This window comes from Rattus rattus, chromosome 1 (assembly GCF_011064425.1).
Source record: "Rattus rattus isolate New Zealand chromosome 1, Rrattus_CSIRO_v1, whole genome shotgun sequence".
Classification (NCBI taxonomy): domain Eukaryota; kingdom Metazoa; phylum Chordata; class Mammalia; order Rodentia; family Muridae; genus Rattus; species Rattus rattus.
This window is the reverse complement of record NC_046154.1, coordinates 252964111-252980204: the sequence shown is the minus strand read 5'-3', so window position 1 is coordinate 252980204 and position 16094 is coordinate 252964111. Positions and strand designations below refer to the sequence as shown.

Sequence of the window (16094 nt, the reverse complement as noted above, 5' to 3'; positions counted from 1 at the left end):
GAATACCTGTTACTCAGAGCCCTGGACTTCCGGTGTTGCTCTCCTCACTCTCTGCTCTTGCTTAGTTCTTCTGTTTCACTTCTTTAGTCCCCTCCCTCCCCCAGAGGTTTCTTCTGGACTTCACTGAGGGTTTCAATTCTGCTTTTCCATTTACTTTCAGTCATTGTCCATTTCTATCTTAAGAGCACACTGTCTTACCTTCTGAAGAGGCCAGTGGGTTTTTTTTATTTACTTTCTTTTAAACATTTATTTTATATATGAGGTCAGTGAAGAGCTTGCCAAATTTGGGTCTCTCCTTCCATCCAGTAGGTTCTGGGGACCAAATTCAGGCTTAGTAGCAAACACCGTTACCCACAGAGCCGTCTTACTGACCCCAAAGTTAATATTTAGGAACAATTGTTCTCTTCTTTCCTCATCTTCCAAATTCTATATGTTGGTTTTCTTTTCTGTCCCCCAGAGGCTTTTCTTTTTGTTTTTTTCTTTTTTTCAGAGCTGGGGACCGAACCCAGGGCCTTGCAGCGCTCTACCACTGAGCTAAATCCCCAACCCTGCCCCCCCAGAGGCTTTTCTTAGATGCCTGGGAATCCTTGGGTGTCTTCTCACAATTAAAAAAATGTACAAAAGCTGGGTGTCAAGAGACAGGCAGGTGGATCTCAGAGTTCAAGGCCAGCCTGTTCTACAAAGCAAATTCCAAGACGGCCAGGACTGTTACACAGAGAAACCCTATCCCAAAAAAACACAATCACCAACACCAACACCAACACCACCACCACTATCAAAGAAGTGAAAAAAAAATACACCTGTGGGTAACAGTTCAGTGGTTTCGATTCATTCTTCTAGAATATCAGTGGCCTCAGGGTTTTCCTTCTAAAGTGCTTAGCATTTGCCAGGCCTCTTCAGCCCTCATTTGGAAGATAAGAGCTGACCTGAGCGTTCCAGGAGCTTTCTGAAGCAGAGTACTGGAGTGGGTCTCTAGAGTCAGCATTCACTGTCAGCCTGTTCCAAAGGAGCCTCAGAATTCATGCCCCACCTTTCCCTTGATCTTTTCCAAACTGAAGCTCAGGTGATTCCAGGAATAGGGGACCGGGGGCTGGGGAGAGGTAAAGGCTCAGGAGCTAATCATTTTTTCCAAGGATGTTTTCAAATAGATTTGCACTTTCTTTCTCCCTTATTTCTAGAAGGAGCTGCTGCTGCACACAGCTAAGGTTTAAAGGAATGAGACCTGGCTTTGGTTTTCCAGACTGGGTTTCTCTGTGTAGCCCTGGCTGCCCTAGAACTCGGTCTGTAGACCAGGCTGGCCTCAAACTAGAGATTCACGAGCCTCTGGAATCAAAGGTGTGAGCGGACACCACCGATGAGACCTGTTCTTCAGCTTTCTCCATATCTGGAGAGGTCTAGGGACAGCCAGGACAGATAAGAACAGCTTCTTTCTGTTTTCAAGACAATCAGTTACTAGAGTTTCTACTTTCTGTCTGTGGAATTTATGTCTTGTTTGATTGTTTTCTTTTTTTTTTTTTTTTTTTTTTTTTTTTGGAGCTGGGGACCAACCCAGGGCCTTGCACTTGCTAGGCAAGTGCTCTACCGCTGAGCTAAATCCCCAACCCCCTTTTTTTTTTTTTAATGAAACAGGGTTTCTCCGTGTAGCCCTGGCTATCCTGGAACTCACTCTCACTCTGTCTGTGTCTGCCCTGCCACTGGGGAATTTGACCGCGCTTACCCAACACCACCGCTGGCTGTCGGGAAGCACCAAGACATTGCTCAGGGGTGGGGAAAGCACAGTCTGAGATGTGGGAACGCCAGAGCTAGTTTGGGGGACCCAGACCTGCGGCAATGCCGGGGCCATGGCGTTCCCAGACTCTTGTACATCCAGGCGCCGCTGGGAGTCTCAGAAGAGCAGAGAACCGGGCGGGGGTGGGTGGTGGACTGGGGCCAGCATCTAGCCCGGGGCCAGGGGTGGGAGGAGCCTGGCTTGTCCCATGGGTGGTCGCCTTTAGCTTAGTGGAGGCAGGCTTGGTAGCAGTTGTGGCTGAGAGCGCAGAGAGGCCTTCTGCGGGGGAATTAGGCTGCAGCTCTGCAGGTGAATGCCTTCCTCATGGCCCCCCACGGTGGATCTTGATGAAAAAGACAGCCCATGGTTCTAAACAGCTTATTGGTTGTTCATGGCGGAAAATGGCCCATACCCACTTCTGGGGGTAGGCCTGAGATTAAAGACCTTTTGCTGGGAGGAATGTCTGGGAAGGGAAGCTTATTGGCTAAGCCCCCCCTCCCCCCAGGCCTCTAGGTAGCTTATTAGCATGAAGAACTCTGTTCTGGGTCTACATGACCACAAGTCAGGATTCCTTATGCAAGCGGTGTGCCATGTGTTCCAGGCCGGGAACTGGGAGTCACCTAAGCCTCAGGTGTGTGCCCACTGAGCCTCTGGCTCTCAACCTGCTCCATCTTTAACTTTTTTTTTTTTTTTTTTTTTTTTTTGGAGCTGGGGACCGAACCCAGGGCCCTGCGCTTCCCTAGGCAAGCGCTCTACCACTGAGCTAAATCCCCAACCCAACCTGTTCCATCTTATCAGACTTCCTGGCATGGTTTTATGTCCCACATCACTCTGCAGACAGAGGTGGCTTTGAACTCACAGAGATCCGCCTGCCTTTGCCTCCTGAGTGCCGGGATTAAAGGCATGCACCACCACTGCCAGGCAGAAATTTATGTCTTCGAAAGATTCCTTTAGACCAGGGAGATGGCTCAGTCAGTAAAGCATTTGCTGCACAAGTTTGAGGACCTCAGTTCAGATATCCAGAGTCCATGAATAAGCCGGGTGTGGGAGAGTGCACCTGCAATGCTAGCATCCGAGAGGAAGAGTCCTGAGCCTCTCCGGAGCCTGCTGGCCAGCCCTGCTAGGTGAGCTGCTGAGCTCCAGGTTCAGTGAGAGACTCTGTCACAAAAAAGTCAAGTGGAGAGTGGTGAGGAAGACACCCAACATTGACTCCCACCTCTGCATACATGTACACATGCATGTGCGCACATGGTGGCATGTGCACTGATTGTACTCTAGCATACATATGTGAACACATGTGAAAACAAAAGAGTCCTTGGCTGTGCATTTCTGCACCCCAGGCTGAAGAGCCCAGCACCATTTTCACCACACCACCGGATGCCCCGATCATGTTTCACACGGTAAATCTCCTCTGGTGGGTTACGTCCTCCTTATCACAAGCAAGACCTCAAGGCCAGAAAGCGATGGCTCAGCAGCCGAGAGTATATGTTGGTCTTGCAGGGAACCTGAGTTCTGTTCCCAGCACCCCCATCAAGTGGTTCAAAACCACCTATAACTCCAGATCCAGAAGATCCAACACCCTCTCCTGGACTCCCTAAGCCCCCCCTCACATATACAGATAATTAAAAATAAATTAGTAGCCATGTGTGACGGCACACACCTTTGATGGCAGCACTCAGGAGGCAGGGGCAGGCAGATCTCTGTGAGTGTAAGGCCAACCTGGTCTACATAGTGAGGTCCAGGCTGGCTACATAGTAAGGTTCTTCCTATCTATCTACCTATCTACAATCTATTTTTCTCACACATACAGACACACATGTCTATATGCACGCACATATGAAAACATAAAATAATAAAACAAGACTGAAAAACCTGAAACGCTTATTTGATGTTTTTCCAACTCAGTGAAATATGTTTGGTGATGTGGAGCACTGAGTGGTACATCCCCTTCCATACATCAGATTCCTATAGTGAGCCTTAGTCCCCAGGTGAAGGCATTTAGAGGTATTTAGAGGACACTTGGAAGGTCAGTGTGATTAAGTAGAGGTAGAACCTTCATGAATTAGATTAATATCCTTATTAAAATCCCCCATCTACCATGTGGGAATATTAATAGGTTTTTCCCACTGACGAAATAAGCCAATTCAAGCCCAACTAAAAGTATAAAAGCTAGTTTATTGGGGGCAGCTCTTGGGCAAGTTCACTGGTCTCAGAAAAGGAGGCCAGGGAAATCGCCATGTAGACAGGGAGGCAGACAAAGGGGAGCAGAAAAGGAAAGAGAGAGTCTGAACAAAGAGGGACTGCAGAGACAGAGAGATCTGGGGTGGCTGCAACACACCTGGCCCAGCTGGCTACAGCAAGTGATGAGGTAAGCAGTTGCTAGGTCCATGAGGGCAGGCCATGGAATTGCCTGTATACTAACAGTTAGGGTTATGGGTCCCTGGTTTGGAGCCTAACAGATATGGAAAGCTAGTCATCTGCAAGCCAGGAAACAGTCTCTTCCAGACACTGAATCTGCAAGCGCTGAGCTTGACCTTGGACTTTTCAGCCTCAAGAACTCTGGCATATATTTCTCTTATGCCTTAAGTCTATGGCATTGGTATGCCAGCCAGAGCAAACTGAGACATACCTCCACATAGATCTTCTCATCGTGAAGGCTGTGGTGAGTATTGGTGTGGAGGTGGATTTACTGGGCTCTAGGAGAGACTGGCAGGAAATGAGAACAGGTCAGGGCTCAGGTAAGGATCAGTGTGATCCAGACTTACAATAGCTCTCAGAGACCGCATAAACACAACTTGTAGTCCCCATTCTGTGACTAACTAAACAGTACTCAGTCTTTATGACGTTTGTCTCCTTGTTTGTAAACGGGATTTAATTAATTAATTTATTGAGACAGAGTTTCTCTGTGTAGCTGTTTATTGAAACAGGGTTTCTCTGTGTAGCCCTGGCTGTCCTAGAACTGCTCTGTAGACTATGCTGGCCTCGGACCCAGATCCGCCTGCCTCTGCCTCCAAATTGAGTGCCACTACCACTCAATTGTAAGCTGAGGAATTTAAAAAGCGAATTTGACTTGGTTCAGATTCTGGACCTGGTTCCACCGCACGGAGATTTATTGGCTTCTTATTATGAGCTGGACACCTAGTTGTGCAGCAAGAGAACTGCTTGCCTAGTACGGTTGGCAGAAACACGGGAAAAAACAAAAACAAAAACAAACCCCCCCCCCCCCAAAAAAAAAACCCAATCGCAGTACTATCCCGTTCTCCTGGACGGTGATACACAATATGTACGTAGATACCTATCGAAGGCTCACTATGGAATGCTATCTGCGGTTCCTGGTTGGAGAAGTTTAAGGAAACTCACGGACCACTACAGATCAACATGCAAATAGTTTGAGAACTAGTATGGAACAGTAACATAGGAACGTTTCTTTTCTGGCTGCCTAGGTGACCCGACCGGAAATATGCGAAGGACCGCCCCGCTGCGCAGTCGCAGTGTGTCTCAGCCGCCGCGGTAACGAACACCTGCTCTGCGTCTCGGTATGAACGCCCGGGTAGCTCGGGTCTGTTGGGCCTGGGGCTCCTGGGGCCGCCGCGCCGCCTCGAGCCTTCGGGAGCCTCCACCGGATGCCGTGGACGTGGCAGGGCTGCTACGGGACTCCAGCGTGACCGAGGAGGGAGTCCAGGAGGCGGTGGCGCGGCGGCCGCCCTCGCGCTGCTCCGTTTTGCTCTTCCCGGGTCAGGGCAGCCAGGCGGTCGGCATGGGTGGCGGCCTGCTCCACTTCCCGCGTGTACGGCAGCTCTACGAGGCCGCGCACCGAGTGCTTGGCTACGATCTGCTGGAACTGTGCCTGCGGGGACCTCAGGAGGATCTGGACCGCACAGTGCATTGCCAACCCGCTGTCTTCGTGGCTTCACTGGCCGCCGTGGAGAAGCTACATCACCTGCAACCGGCGGTGAGCCGAGGAGAGAGCGCCGAATCTAGCCTGCTGGGTCTCAGGGCTGCTCAATCTGGTTCTTTTTGATCCCCATTCTAGTCCTCATCGATTGAATTCTAGATGCCCTGCACAAAATAAAGATCCCTGCTCCAGGGGAGTTTGCATCTTAGATGACACAGATCTTCACGTGAAACTTAAGGCACTGAGTTAACGTAGCACATTAAAGGTGAATGTGTTGGGCTAGAGATATGGCCCAGAAATTAAGAATACCTTGGTTTCGTTCCCAGCAACCCATATAGTGGTTCACAACCGTCCATAACACCAGTTCCATGGGATCAGATGCCATTTTATGGCCTCTGTGGGTATCAGGTATATGTGTACCATGTGCACAGAGCATACAAACAGGCAAAACATTCATACACATAAATTATTATTTTGGCTTTTTTCGAGACATGGTTTCTCTGTGTAATAGCCCTGGATACCTTGGAACTCACTTTGTAGACCAGGTTTTCTTCAAACTCACAGAGATCCTCTTGCCTCTGTTTCCCAAGTGCTAAGACGAAAGGCGTGTGCCACCACTCCTGGCCGCACACGTAAATCTTTTTTTTTTTTTAATTTATTTTTTTTTAATTTTATTTTTTTTCGAGGGGCTGGAGAGCTTGCTCAGCAGTTCAGAGCATTGCCTGTTCTTCCAGAGGATCCTGGTTCAATTCCCAGCAACCACATGGCAGTTCACAACTGTCTGTAACTCCAGTTACCGGGGATCTGGCACCCTCACATAGAAGAAGTACGTTTAAGTAAAATACAATGCACATAAAAAAATTTTTTTTGACTGTATATCAGAGAAAAAAATACACAGTAAAGGGCCGTGATTTTAGATGAACTCGAGTCACTGGAATAATTATTAAATACTAAAGATCTATGTATGGGTATTTTGCAGGTATGTCTGTGCATGACATGCATGTCTGCTGCCCCTATGGGCCAGAAGGGGATACTGGACCCTTTGGATTTTGAGAGACAATTTGTTACTGTGTTGTGGGTGCCGGGAATCAAACCTGGGTTCTTTGGAAGAACAGCTGCTACTCTTAACTACTGAGCCATTATCTCTCCAGCCCTCTTAAGATGTTTTTAGAAGATGACTTCCTTAAATGAAAGGAACTAAGAAATTGATGTTAGGGGCTCAGCGATGACTCAGCCATTAAGAGTATTTGCCGTTTGCTTAGAAGTCAGTTTCAGTCCCCAGGACCCTGGCTCATAAAATGCCTGAACTTGAGCTCCAAGAGATCCTTTGCCCTCTTCTGGCCTCCATTGGCACACACACACACACACACACACACACACACACACACACACACACACACACACAAATACAATCTTTTTTTTTCCCCCCAGAACTGGGGACCGAACCAAGCGCTCTACCACTGAGCTAAATCCCCAACCCCTAAGATTTGTTTATTTTTATGTACGAGTACACTGTAGCTGTCTTCAGACACACCAGAAGAGGGCATCAGATCTCATTACAGATGATTGTGAGCCACCATGTGGGTGCTGGGGATTGAACTCAGGTCCTCTGGAAGAGCAGTCAGTGCTCTTAACCACTGAGCCATCTCTCTCGCCCCACAAATAAAATCTTTAAAGAAGAAAAAAAAAAAATTAAGAGAAGATGCCAGAGGCAAAACCAGGCAGAGCTCTTTGAGTTCTAGTCCAGTTGGTGCTACTAAGAAGACAGAATGGCATGGCAGATGTTACAGTATGTGACTAAGGTAGAGTGATACCAGGACACTGTGTGTTAACTGTGCCGAGACCCTCTGTTCTGCCTTCACAGCCACCTTCTGAGGGAGTTGTAGGAGTGGCAGGAGGAGCCTGGCCCTGTGGCTTGTCTACTCAGTGCTTCCCTGGGCCAAGCCTATGCTGAGACTGTACAGATACGAGCATTACCGACGTGTGTTAGCAGTAATGTGAAATAGGTCTGGGGGACTAAATCCGATTCTCTCTGGCTTAGAGAAATCATATTGTTTTAAATTTAATTTTATGTGTATTAGTGTTTTGTCTGCATTTGTGTCTCTGAGGGGATTGGATCCCCTGGAATAGAAACCGTTGTGAGCTGCCATGTGGATGCTAGGAATTGAACAAGGGTCCTCCGGAAGAGTAGCCAGTGCTTTTAACTGCTGAGCCACCTCTCCAGCCCCCAGAAAAATCATATTTTTAATGCTTCTACTTTTGTTTTGTTTGGGAGCATGGGAAGGGTGAACTGTACTGTTGCTGTGCTGGCACTGAATTCACAACTCCTTAGCCTCAGCCTCCTCTGGCGCTGATTGCAGCCACGAGTGGCCATAGCCAGTGCGCATGCGATTTCAGGACCTCATGTGCCCGAGAAGCCTCTCTGGGCAGAGGCCAGAGGAACCCGAGCTCTGGCTCTTGGTGTGACTAGGACTGACCTTAGCCTGCCCTGCTAAATTTTCATCAATAAAGGGGAGTGCCAGGCCAATAGAATTGGCTCATGGTGACACATAACTGCCCTGCCAGTTCTGGGGGCAGCGGGGGCATATCCCAGGACTGAGCTCTTCCGGAGGATTCGGCCTCATGCTCTGCTCTGTCTCCACAGGTCATCGAGAACTGTGTTGCTGCCGCTGGATTCAGCGTGGGGGAGTTTGCAGCCCTTGTGTTTGCTGGAGCCATGGAGTTTGCGGAAGGTACACAAGAAGTGTGAACTTGTTCAGGGTGTGTTCTTGCTGGGCTCAGTGAGGACAGGGGACTCCGTGGACAGTGGTGCTGGATCCACTCCAGGGTTGTCAGGAAGGGAGCACAGGGCTGCAGATGACAGGGCTGGAGCTCAAGGACTGGATTCCACTGATGCCCTTTGAATCTGAAGGATTCAAGGTGTTTGCTTTCTGTGTGTAATTTCATGAAGTATGTTTTCTTGGCTGCTGCCCTTCACTGTCCTCTGCATTCTTTTTTTAATTACATAAAAGAGTGTGCGTGTGTGCGTGTGTGTGCACGCGCGCCATGCCTCTGTGTGATGATGTCAGAGGACAAGTTTTAGGAGTTGATTTATTCCTTCTAACATGGGGATTTCTAGGAATGAACTCAGGTTGTCAGGTTTGGCCACAGGCACCGCTGCCCACTGAACCCTCTTGCTGGCCCTCTCAGTGCATTAAGACGATCACATTCTGTGCCTGTCAAGCCTGGAAGATGCTCAGTACGTGTTTTGAAAAAGAGAGTAAATGAATACTTTGATCATTGCCTAGTGTTTGCAAGGCCTTTTGTCAGCACCCAGCTCGAGTGCCGGGAACTGAGCTTGAGTCCTCTGTAAGAGGAGTTAGTACTCTTCATCGATGGCCATCTCTCCAGCCCCATTTCTGAGGATTTTTTTTAAGCTGAAAGTGGGTAAAGTATCAAATGCATGTAGTCTCGGCTACTCAGGAGACTGTGGCAAAAAGATCACTTGTGCTGAGCCAGCCTGGTCTACATATCAAGTCCCAGATCCACCAGGGCTACGGATAAGACCCTGTCTCAAAAATGGGGGAGGGAGGGCATTTGTGGCATAGGTAACATTAAGTCTGGGGGAGGGGGATGTGAAGGGAGAGGCAGAGATGGACGTGCCCCCCACACACAGAGAGAACATCACACAAGTGCAACCGAATGCCTCAGTGACTATAATCTTCTCTATACTTCAGTGCAGGGGAAGGACTCGAATGCACATTTCTAGGGAGATGAGACTCAGATGGACGATAAGCGCATGTTTAACAACACTGGTCAACAGGGAAATGAAAGGCAGCCCCCATGAACAGCACTCCATACCCTGTGGGAGATGAAGGTTGAGAGTGTGCAGAACTCAGCTCAGGTTCCTGCTTCTGGGAGTGTTAACAGGAGAGCTACTATACAGTTAAACTGTGATGTAGACTGTGCACAGGACACGAAGCCAGTTGGTAGAACGGGCAGAGTTGGTAGAAAGGTAGAGCCTGCTGGGGTTGGAGAAACGGGAGTGGTGTTCTTGAGGGAGTGGTGCTAGGCATTGAACCTATGGCCCCAACCATGCTAGGCAAGCACTCTGCACAGAGCTGCATCTCCAGCCCCAGTGCTGTTTTTAAAAGCATTACTATCGTGGAAAGGATGGCCGTGTGTCTGTGTCCTGCCGAAACTGCTAGCTTTGTGGTTCTCTGTGTGTGGTTTGCAGAATGGCCGTGCGTTCACAGGTGCGTGTTGAGTGAGTGTCTTTCTGTCAGTTTCTGCTTTACCACTCCCATGGGAGATGGTCACACATACCCTCTACCTTGCAGTGTGTTCTCATGCTTCCTGTCATGGTTCTGCACATGTTTGCCCCACAGTTGCCAGGGGCACAGAGCTCTAAGTCCCATACAAACATACCCAAGTGCTGAGGGAATGGCGTGCATAGAGAAGGGTGTGAGGCTGCCTCCCCTCCAGATCCTCCATCTTTTGTCAAGCCCAAGGCAGTGCCTGTGTCTCTCCTTGTTCCAGTCAGCCTGTCCTGCCCAAGGAGCAAAGACTGAGAGAGGAAAGGAGTGTTGTCATAGCTCTTCCTTGGTGTCTCAGTCCTGGGGCTGTACCTGAGCCCATTTCTACCCCTGCCTTGGCAGTGCTGCGTTCTCATCCTCTGCATGGATTATTCCTGCCTGGTTTATGACAGCCTTGGCAGTGCTGGGTTCTCATGCTCTGCATGGATTATTCCTGCCTGGTTTATGACAGCCTTGGCAGTGCTAGGTTCTCATGCCGTGCATGGATTATTCCTACCTGGTTTATGACAGCCTTGGCAGTGCTGCGTTCTCATGCCGTGCATGGATTATTCCTGCCTGGTTTATGACAGCCTTGGCAGTGCTGGGTTCTCATGCCATGCATGGATTATTCCTGCCTGGCTTATGACAGCCTTGGCAGTGCTGGGTTCTCATGCTCTGCATGGATTATTCCTGCCTGACTTATGACAGCCTTGGCAGTGCTGGGTTCTCATCCTCTGCATGGATTATTCCTGCCTGGTTTATGACAGCCTTGGCAGTGCTGGGTTCTCATGCTCTGCATGGATTATTCCTGCCTGGCTTATGACAGCCTTGGCAGTGCTGGGTTCTCATGCCGTGCATGGATTATTCCTGCCTGGCTTATGACAGCCTTGGCAGTGCTGGGTTCTCATGCTCTGCATGGATTATTCCTGCCTGGTTTATGACAGCCTTGGCAGTGCTGGGTTCTCATGCTCTGCATGGATTATTCCTGCCTGGTTTATGACAGCCTTGGCAGTGCTGGGTTCTCATGCTTTGCATGGATTATTCCTGCCTGGCTTATGACAGCCAGGTTTTACGTGGTTCATGTGCTTGTTTAGAGTTCTACAGCTGCCCGAGCGTCTGGTGCTCGACTGTTCCTTTTCAGCTTCTCTTAAGTAACAACCCCGGCACAGTGGATGCTGTAGGTCTGGATTACACTGCTGAAGCTGGGGCTTGCTTCACACCAGGTCTATTCCTCTCTGCCCCTCCCTGAGCTCTGAAGCAGCCAACTGATGTTTGGGACCAGGAGATTCTTGTTTTCAAGGTTTTCTTGATCAATGTAGGGTGCTTCTTGTCGAAGGACTCCTGCTTTTTGTCCATCACTGTCAATAGAATCTCTCACAGTTGTGACAACCAAAAGCAGTCTTCATCCTGCTCTATGCAGGAAGCTCCTTGAGTCAGATTTACCCATCTTTTTATGTGTGTGCTTGCATGAGTTTCTGTGCACCATGTGTGTTGTGTGCAGTGCCGAGGGAGGGCACTGGCTTCCCTTGAACTGGGGTTTAGGCACTTGTGAGAGATCCCAGTGTGGGTGATGGAAGCAGAAGCCGGGTCCTCTACAGGGCAGACGCGCTCTGAGACGCTGAGCCTGTTTGGCTGCCTCTGACTCCTGAGTGCTTTTCACTTTTGTTCCTCCTCTCCCTTCCTCTCTCCGTCTTCCTCCCCTTCTCTCTGTGGTTGTGTGCACATATGTGTACTACGTGTGTATGCTAACAGATGCTAGAGAGGGACAGTGTGTCAGCACTCACTCAGCTGAGACAGGGCGTCTACCTTTGCTCGGTTATAGGCTTACATAGCCATACTTGTTATGTAGGTGTTGGGATTTGAACTCAGGTCGATCCTGTGCAGGAAGTGCTCTTCTATGCTGGATGTGGCCACTCAGCACACACATAAAGATAATTAACACTGGCCCTGGGGCTGGCAGTCAGCAGCACTGTCCCTGTTCCCACTTCCCAGTCAGACTTGCAAACGCACTTCTATCTGAATAGGTCTGTATGCAGTGAAGGTCCGAGCTGAAGCCATGCAAGAAGCGTCTGAAGCCATTCCCAGTGGGATGCTGTCTGTCCTTGGCCAGCGTCAGTCCAACTTCTCCTTTGCCTGCTTGGAAGCCCAGGAGCACTGCAGGTCTTTGGGTATAGAGAACCCGGTGTGCCAGGTGTCCAACTACCTCTTTCCTGACTGCAGGGTCATCTCAGGACACCTTGAGGTTAGTGTTGATGGGAGCCACCCTCACAGACTGCAGCAGGGAGTCCCTGTGGAAGTGGGTGCCTGGCTGAGCACCATTGGAGAACACGTCTGAGGGCGGAGGGCAAGTGTGGCAGAGTGAGTGCTGCAGAGGGAAGCCGAAGCCAGGATATTGCCTGTTCCCCTGCAGACAGGACATTTCTGAACCAGCTGCCTGGCTCATGGCCAGGTCACACCGTGTCTAGCCTGTCTATGCTGTGCTCTGGCTTCTTAAGAGCCTGCAGTCTGGCTGCTTGCTTGGAGAAGAGCTGTCTTCTGTGGCTTTGCCTGGCTTTTTTGCCTGACTTCGTAAGTGTCTGATTTTGCACTCCAGTACTTGCTGCTCTTCAGGCGTCACTTACGAAGACATTCTGTGTATTAGCATTTCTGTCGTGAGAGGAACAGCAGTGGGACAAGGCCACTCCAGGCCAGGAACAGTGACAGGCAGGTCAGGCAAAGGGCCTGAGTGGAGGGGCAGGAGCCCTGTGGAAGTGGGAGCTGGGGACTTAGTGTTACCTGAGGTGCCAAGAAAGTGGCCAGAGCCATGTAAGGACCAGTTGTGCCTAACGCCCGCACCATCACACAAGTGGAAGCTGAGGCGGAGAAACAAGACCCAGAAATTGGAGAGTCTTTCTGTGCAGCCAGTGCTCATTCCGAACTCACAATCAAATGCCTCCAGCATTTGTCACTGAAGCCATGTCAACCCAGCACATGGGAGGTGAAGGCAAAAGGATGTGGTATTTGGGGCCAGCTTCTGCTGCATAGTGAGTTCAAGGCCAGCTTTGACTAGGCAAAGAGTTCAGCCTTACTACCCACGACCTTGTCTCAAAGACAGAAACATATAATCAGGTGTGGTGACGCACTTCTTTAATCCCAGCACTTGGGAGGCAGAGGCAGGAGGATCTCTGAGTTCAAGGCTAGTCTAGTCTACATAGTGAGTTCAGGCCAGCCAGGACTACATGGAGGGAGACACACAGACACACAGACACAGACACAGACACAGACACACACATACACACACTTACTACTAAACTCATGTTCTCACTCTGGTAGGTCCCTCTGTCTGGGTCACCTTTGCTGGATGTCTTCAAATACACCTCTGAACCTATGAGCACCACAACCTCGTGTTAACTAATTTGACGTGGTAGAGGGCCGTGTGCTCTCCCCCATGAGCAGCCTAAGAAGTAGCACAGGAGGCTGCAGGCGGGCAGAATTCTGCTCTACCACGTCCAGTCTGCTTACTACACCTGGGTAGCCTTGGCTAACAAGTGCTACTCTAGTAGCCTTGGCAGTGCTACCCCAAAAAGCTCAGGTGAAGGCTGGGCTCCACTGAGTGTGGAGTGCATTTCCACCAACCAGTGTGGGAAAAGCTCCTTGCCCTTGGCAGTATTTAGAACTGGGGCCCTCACAGAGGAGCCTGCTGGATCTAGGGACATGGCCTGTCTTTGGCCATGGCTCTGCAGAACTTGTGCCTCAAGCAGTGTCACTGAGCAGCTGCACGCATTGATGCCTGCATGATGTCAAATTCAGGCATGGGGGAAGGATGGTGTTATGGGGTCAGAGAGTCCCAGTTCCTGAGGTGTGTCCTCAGTGGGTGTCGAACACTGGGGTTGAAAAGGACTGGAAACAGTAATAGCCCAGACCTCTTGTGGCATAGAGCGTACACTTACCTTGCCAGCTCTGGCTGACTGCGGGGTGGACTGGAAGGTGGGACAAAAGACAGGTAGAGGGTTGGGGCTTCACTGTCAGACGCCCCACTCCCATGCCAAGTGAGCAATGTACATGCATTAGGGAGTGGGATACAGAGATGGACAAACAGCCCAAAGCAGCACCTTCCTAAACCGAGGCGAGATGGCTACAGTGTAATTACAGTGGGTGGTATGGAGGCAGGTCTAGCCAAGACATAATACAGTTCTGTTTAATAGATCACTGCCAGGCCTAGCCAAGACATAATACAGTTCTGTTAATAGCCACGGTCACTTCTTAGTCGGGGCAGTTAAACATCAGCCCCCTACAAAGGCAGCTAGGGACTGGAGATGACGTGCAGAGGACCCACGTTCAGTTTTCAGAACCCATATGGTGGTTTACAACCACACATAACTCCAGTTCAGGGGATCCGCTGTCCCCGGGCACTGGATATGCATGTGGCATGCCTGCAGGCGAAACACTGATGCACATAAAATAGTGAGTAAAGACTGCAGGGACCCGGACTGTACGACCAAGTTAACTAGGAGTGAAAAAGTGAACTAAATCTGTGGACCATGTGGTGCTGTACACCTTGCAACTCCAACACTCAGGAAGCTGAGGCAGGAGGATTGTGAGTATGAAACTAGTGTGTGTGGATTGATCTCAGTGTTAGAACAGTCTTGCGTGTATGCACAGAACTCCACTCCAGCACCCCCCCCACACACAGAGAGAGAGAGAGAGAGAGAGAGAGAGAGAGAGAATGAACGAACACTGCATCCACGAGGATACCAGCAAAAGCTGGAACCTTGGCTTCTGTGAGCTTCCTTTTATTTTTCCCTCCAGGCCCTTCAGTTTCTCCGGAAGAATTCCGCTAAGTTTCACTTCAGGCGCACCAAGATGCTACCTGTAAGTGGCGGCTTCCATACCTGCCTCATGGAGCCAGCTGTGGAGCCTCTGATGAAAACTCTAGGCTCGATCAGCATCAGGAAGCCTCTGGTTGCCGTCCATTCCAACGTCAGTGGGCATAGATACACACATCCACAACACATCCGAAAGCTGCTAGGGCAGCAGGTGGTGTCGCCAGTGAAGTGGGAACAGACGATGCACTGTATCTACGAGCGGAAGAAGGGCATGGAGTTCCCCAGCACCTTTGAGGTGGGCCCGGGGCAGCAGCTGGGGAGTATCCTCAAGTGCTGCAACAGGCAGGCATGGAAGTCCTACAGCCACGTGGATGTGATGCAGACCCTTTTGGACCCTGACCACTGAGAGCCTTGAGTGCAGTAGCCCTGGGCTGAGCCTCTGTGTCTGCCTCTTTTCCTCAGACTTAAGGACAGTGGACATTGCAGTCTCAGCTGTGGCTAAGGCTCCCTCAGAAAATAACCTTTGAGTGCCAATGTGTGACTAACCGATCCTCCAACTGACAGGGTGTCTGGCTGCTGAGGGAAAGAGCGCCTGTGCAGACATCTGCCCAGCCAGGAGGCTGCTCTGCGTCTGTACCCAACCACGCTCCTCAGTGAATCCAGTGGGCTAGCCTGGGGCACTCTTCAACTTACCCTGTGGGTGTTATGGACATGCTGCTTGGCTTCAAGCCAGGCCTGGTGCCAGGGGAGCTTGTCAGCCTCCCGTGACAGCTGTCTACCCAGGGCCGAGACCTTAGCTCCTCTGGCCTTGAATCTGTTGGGTGGCCCTGTTCTTTGCTCCCTTGGCAGGTAGGAGATTGAGTCCCATGTGCCACACTTATCCAGGACGCACATGTTAAGTACCTGTGTGTGCCCTAGAGTGGGTGGTCCTTAGAATGGTGTAAGGTGTGGGGTGTCTCATCCACACAGAGAAGCCACCCCCACTGAGTCATCCATGGGCTTCCCTCAGAGCAGTCTGCCCCACAGTAGGAGTGGACGAAGACATAATAAACATGAGCTGTTCTAAGCTGACCACTGGCTCTCTTGGTGATGGGGAGTCTTGGGAATGAGGCCCATGAACTTGTTTTCTCGTTGGTGAGGCCTGTGCCTAATCTAGACAGACTTCTCAGCAGGGCTGTCAGCCTCCAGGCAGGACCTGTCCTACTGCCAAGTGTCTCATTCTTGGACATCTGTCCTTGGTCCTGGCCAGCAGTACCTGTAGGCCTTGTGACCTCCAGATGCCCAGTGGATTTCAACACTCATGCATAGAGTTTGCACGGCTCTGAGTCTGAGCACGCCTATTCTAGCTGAAG

At 50.3% G+C, this 16094-nt stretch overlaps 1 protein-coding gene across 1 annotated transcript; it reads left to right on the top strand.

The window, feature by feature from the left end:
* Positions 1-5260: 5260 nt before the first annotated feature.
* On the top strand, positions 5261-15699 carry Mcat (malonyl-CoA-acyl carrier protein transacylase). Its single transcript, XM_032918740.1, has 4 exons — positions 5261-5720; positions 8308-8395; positions 11962-12179; positions 14726-15699. Exons 1-4 carry the CDS (start codon positions 5307-5309, stop codon positions 15146-15148), a joined length of 1143 nt encoding a protein of 380 aa, XP_032774631.1. The 5' UTR covers positions 5261-5306; the 3' UTR covers positions 15149-15699.
* The last annotated feature ends 395 nt before the right edge of the window (positions 15700-16094 follow it).

Coding starts and splice junctions, on each gene's coding strand:
- Mcat (XM_032918740.1), top strand. CDS start 5,307: ATGAACGCCCGGGTAGCTCGGGTCTGTTGGGCCTGGGGCTCCTGGGGC. Junction 5,721..8,307: donor TACATCACCTGCAACCGGCG/GTGAGCCGAGGA, acceptor CTGTCTCCACAG/GTCATCGAGAACTGTGTTGC. Junction 12,180..14,725: donor TCATCTCAGGACACCTTGAG/GTTAGTGTTGAT, acceptor TTTTCCCTCCAG/GCCCTTCAGTTTCTCCGGAA.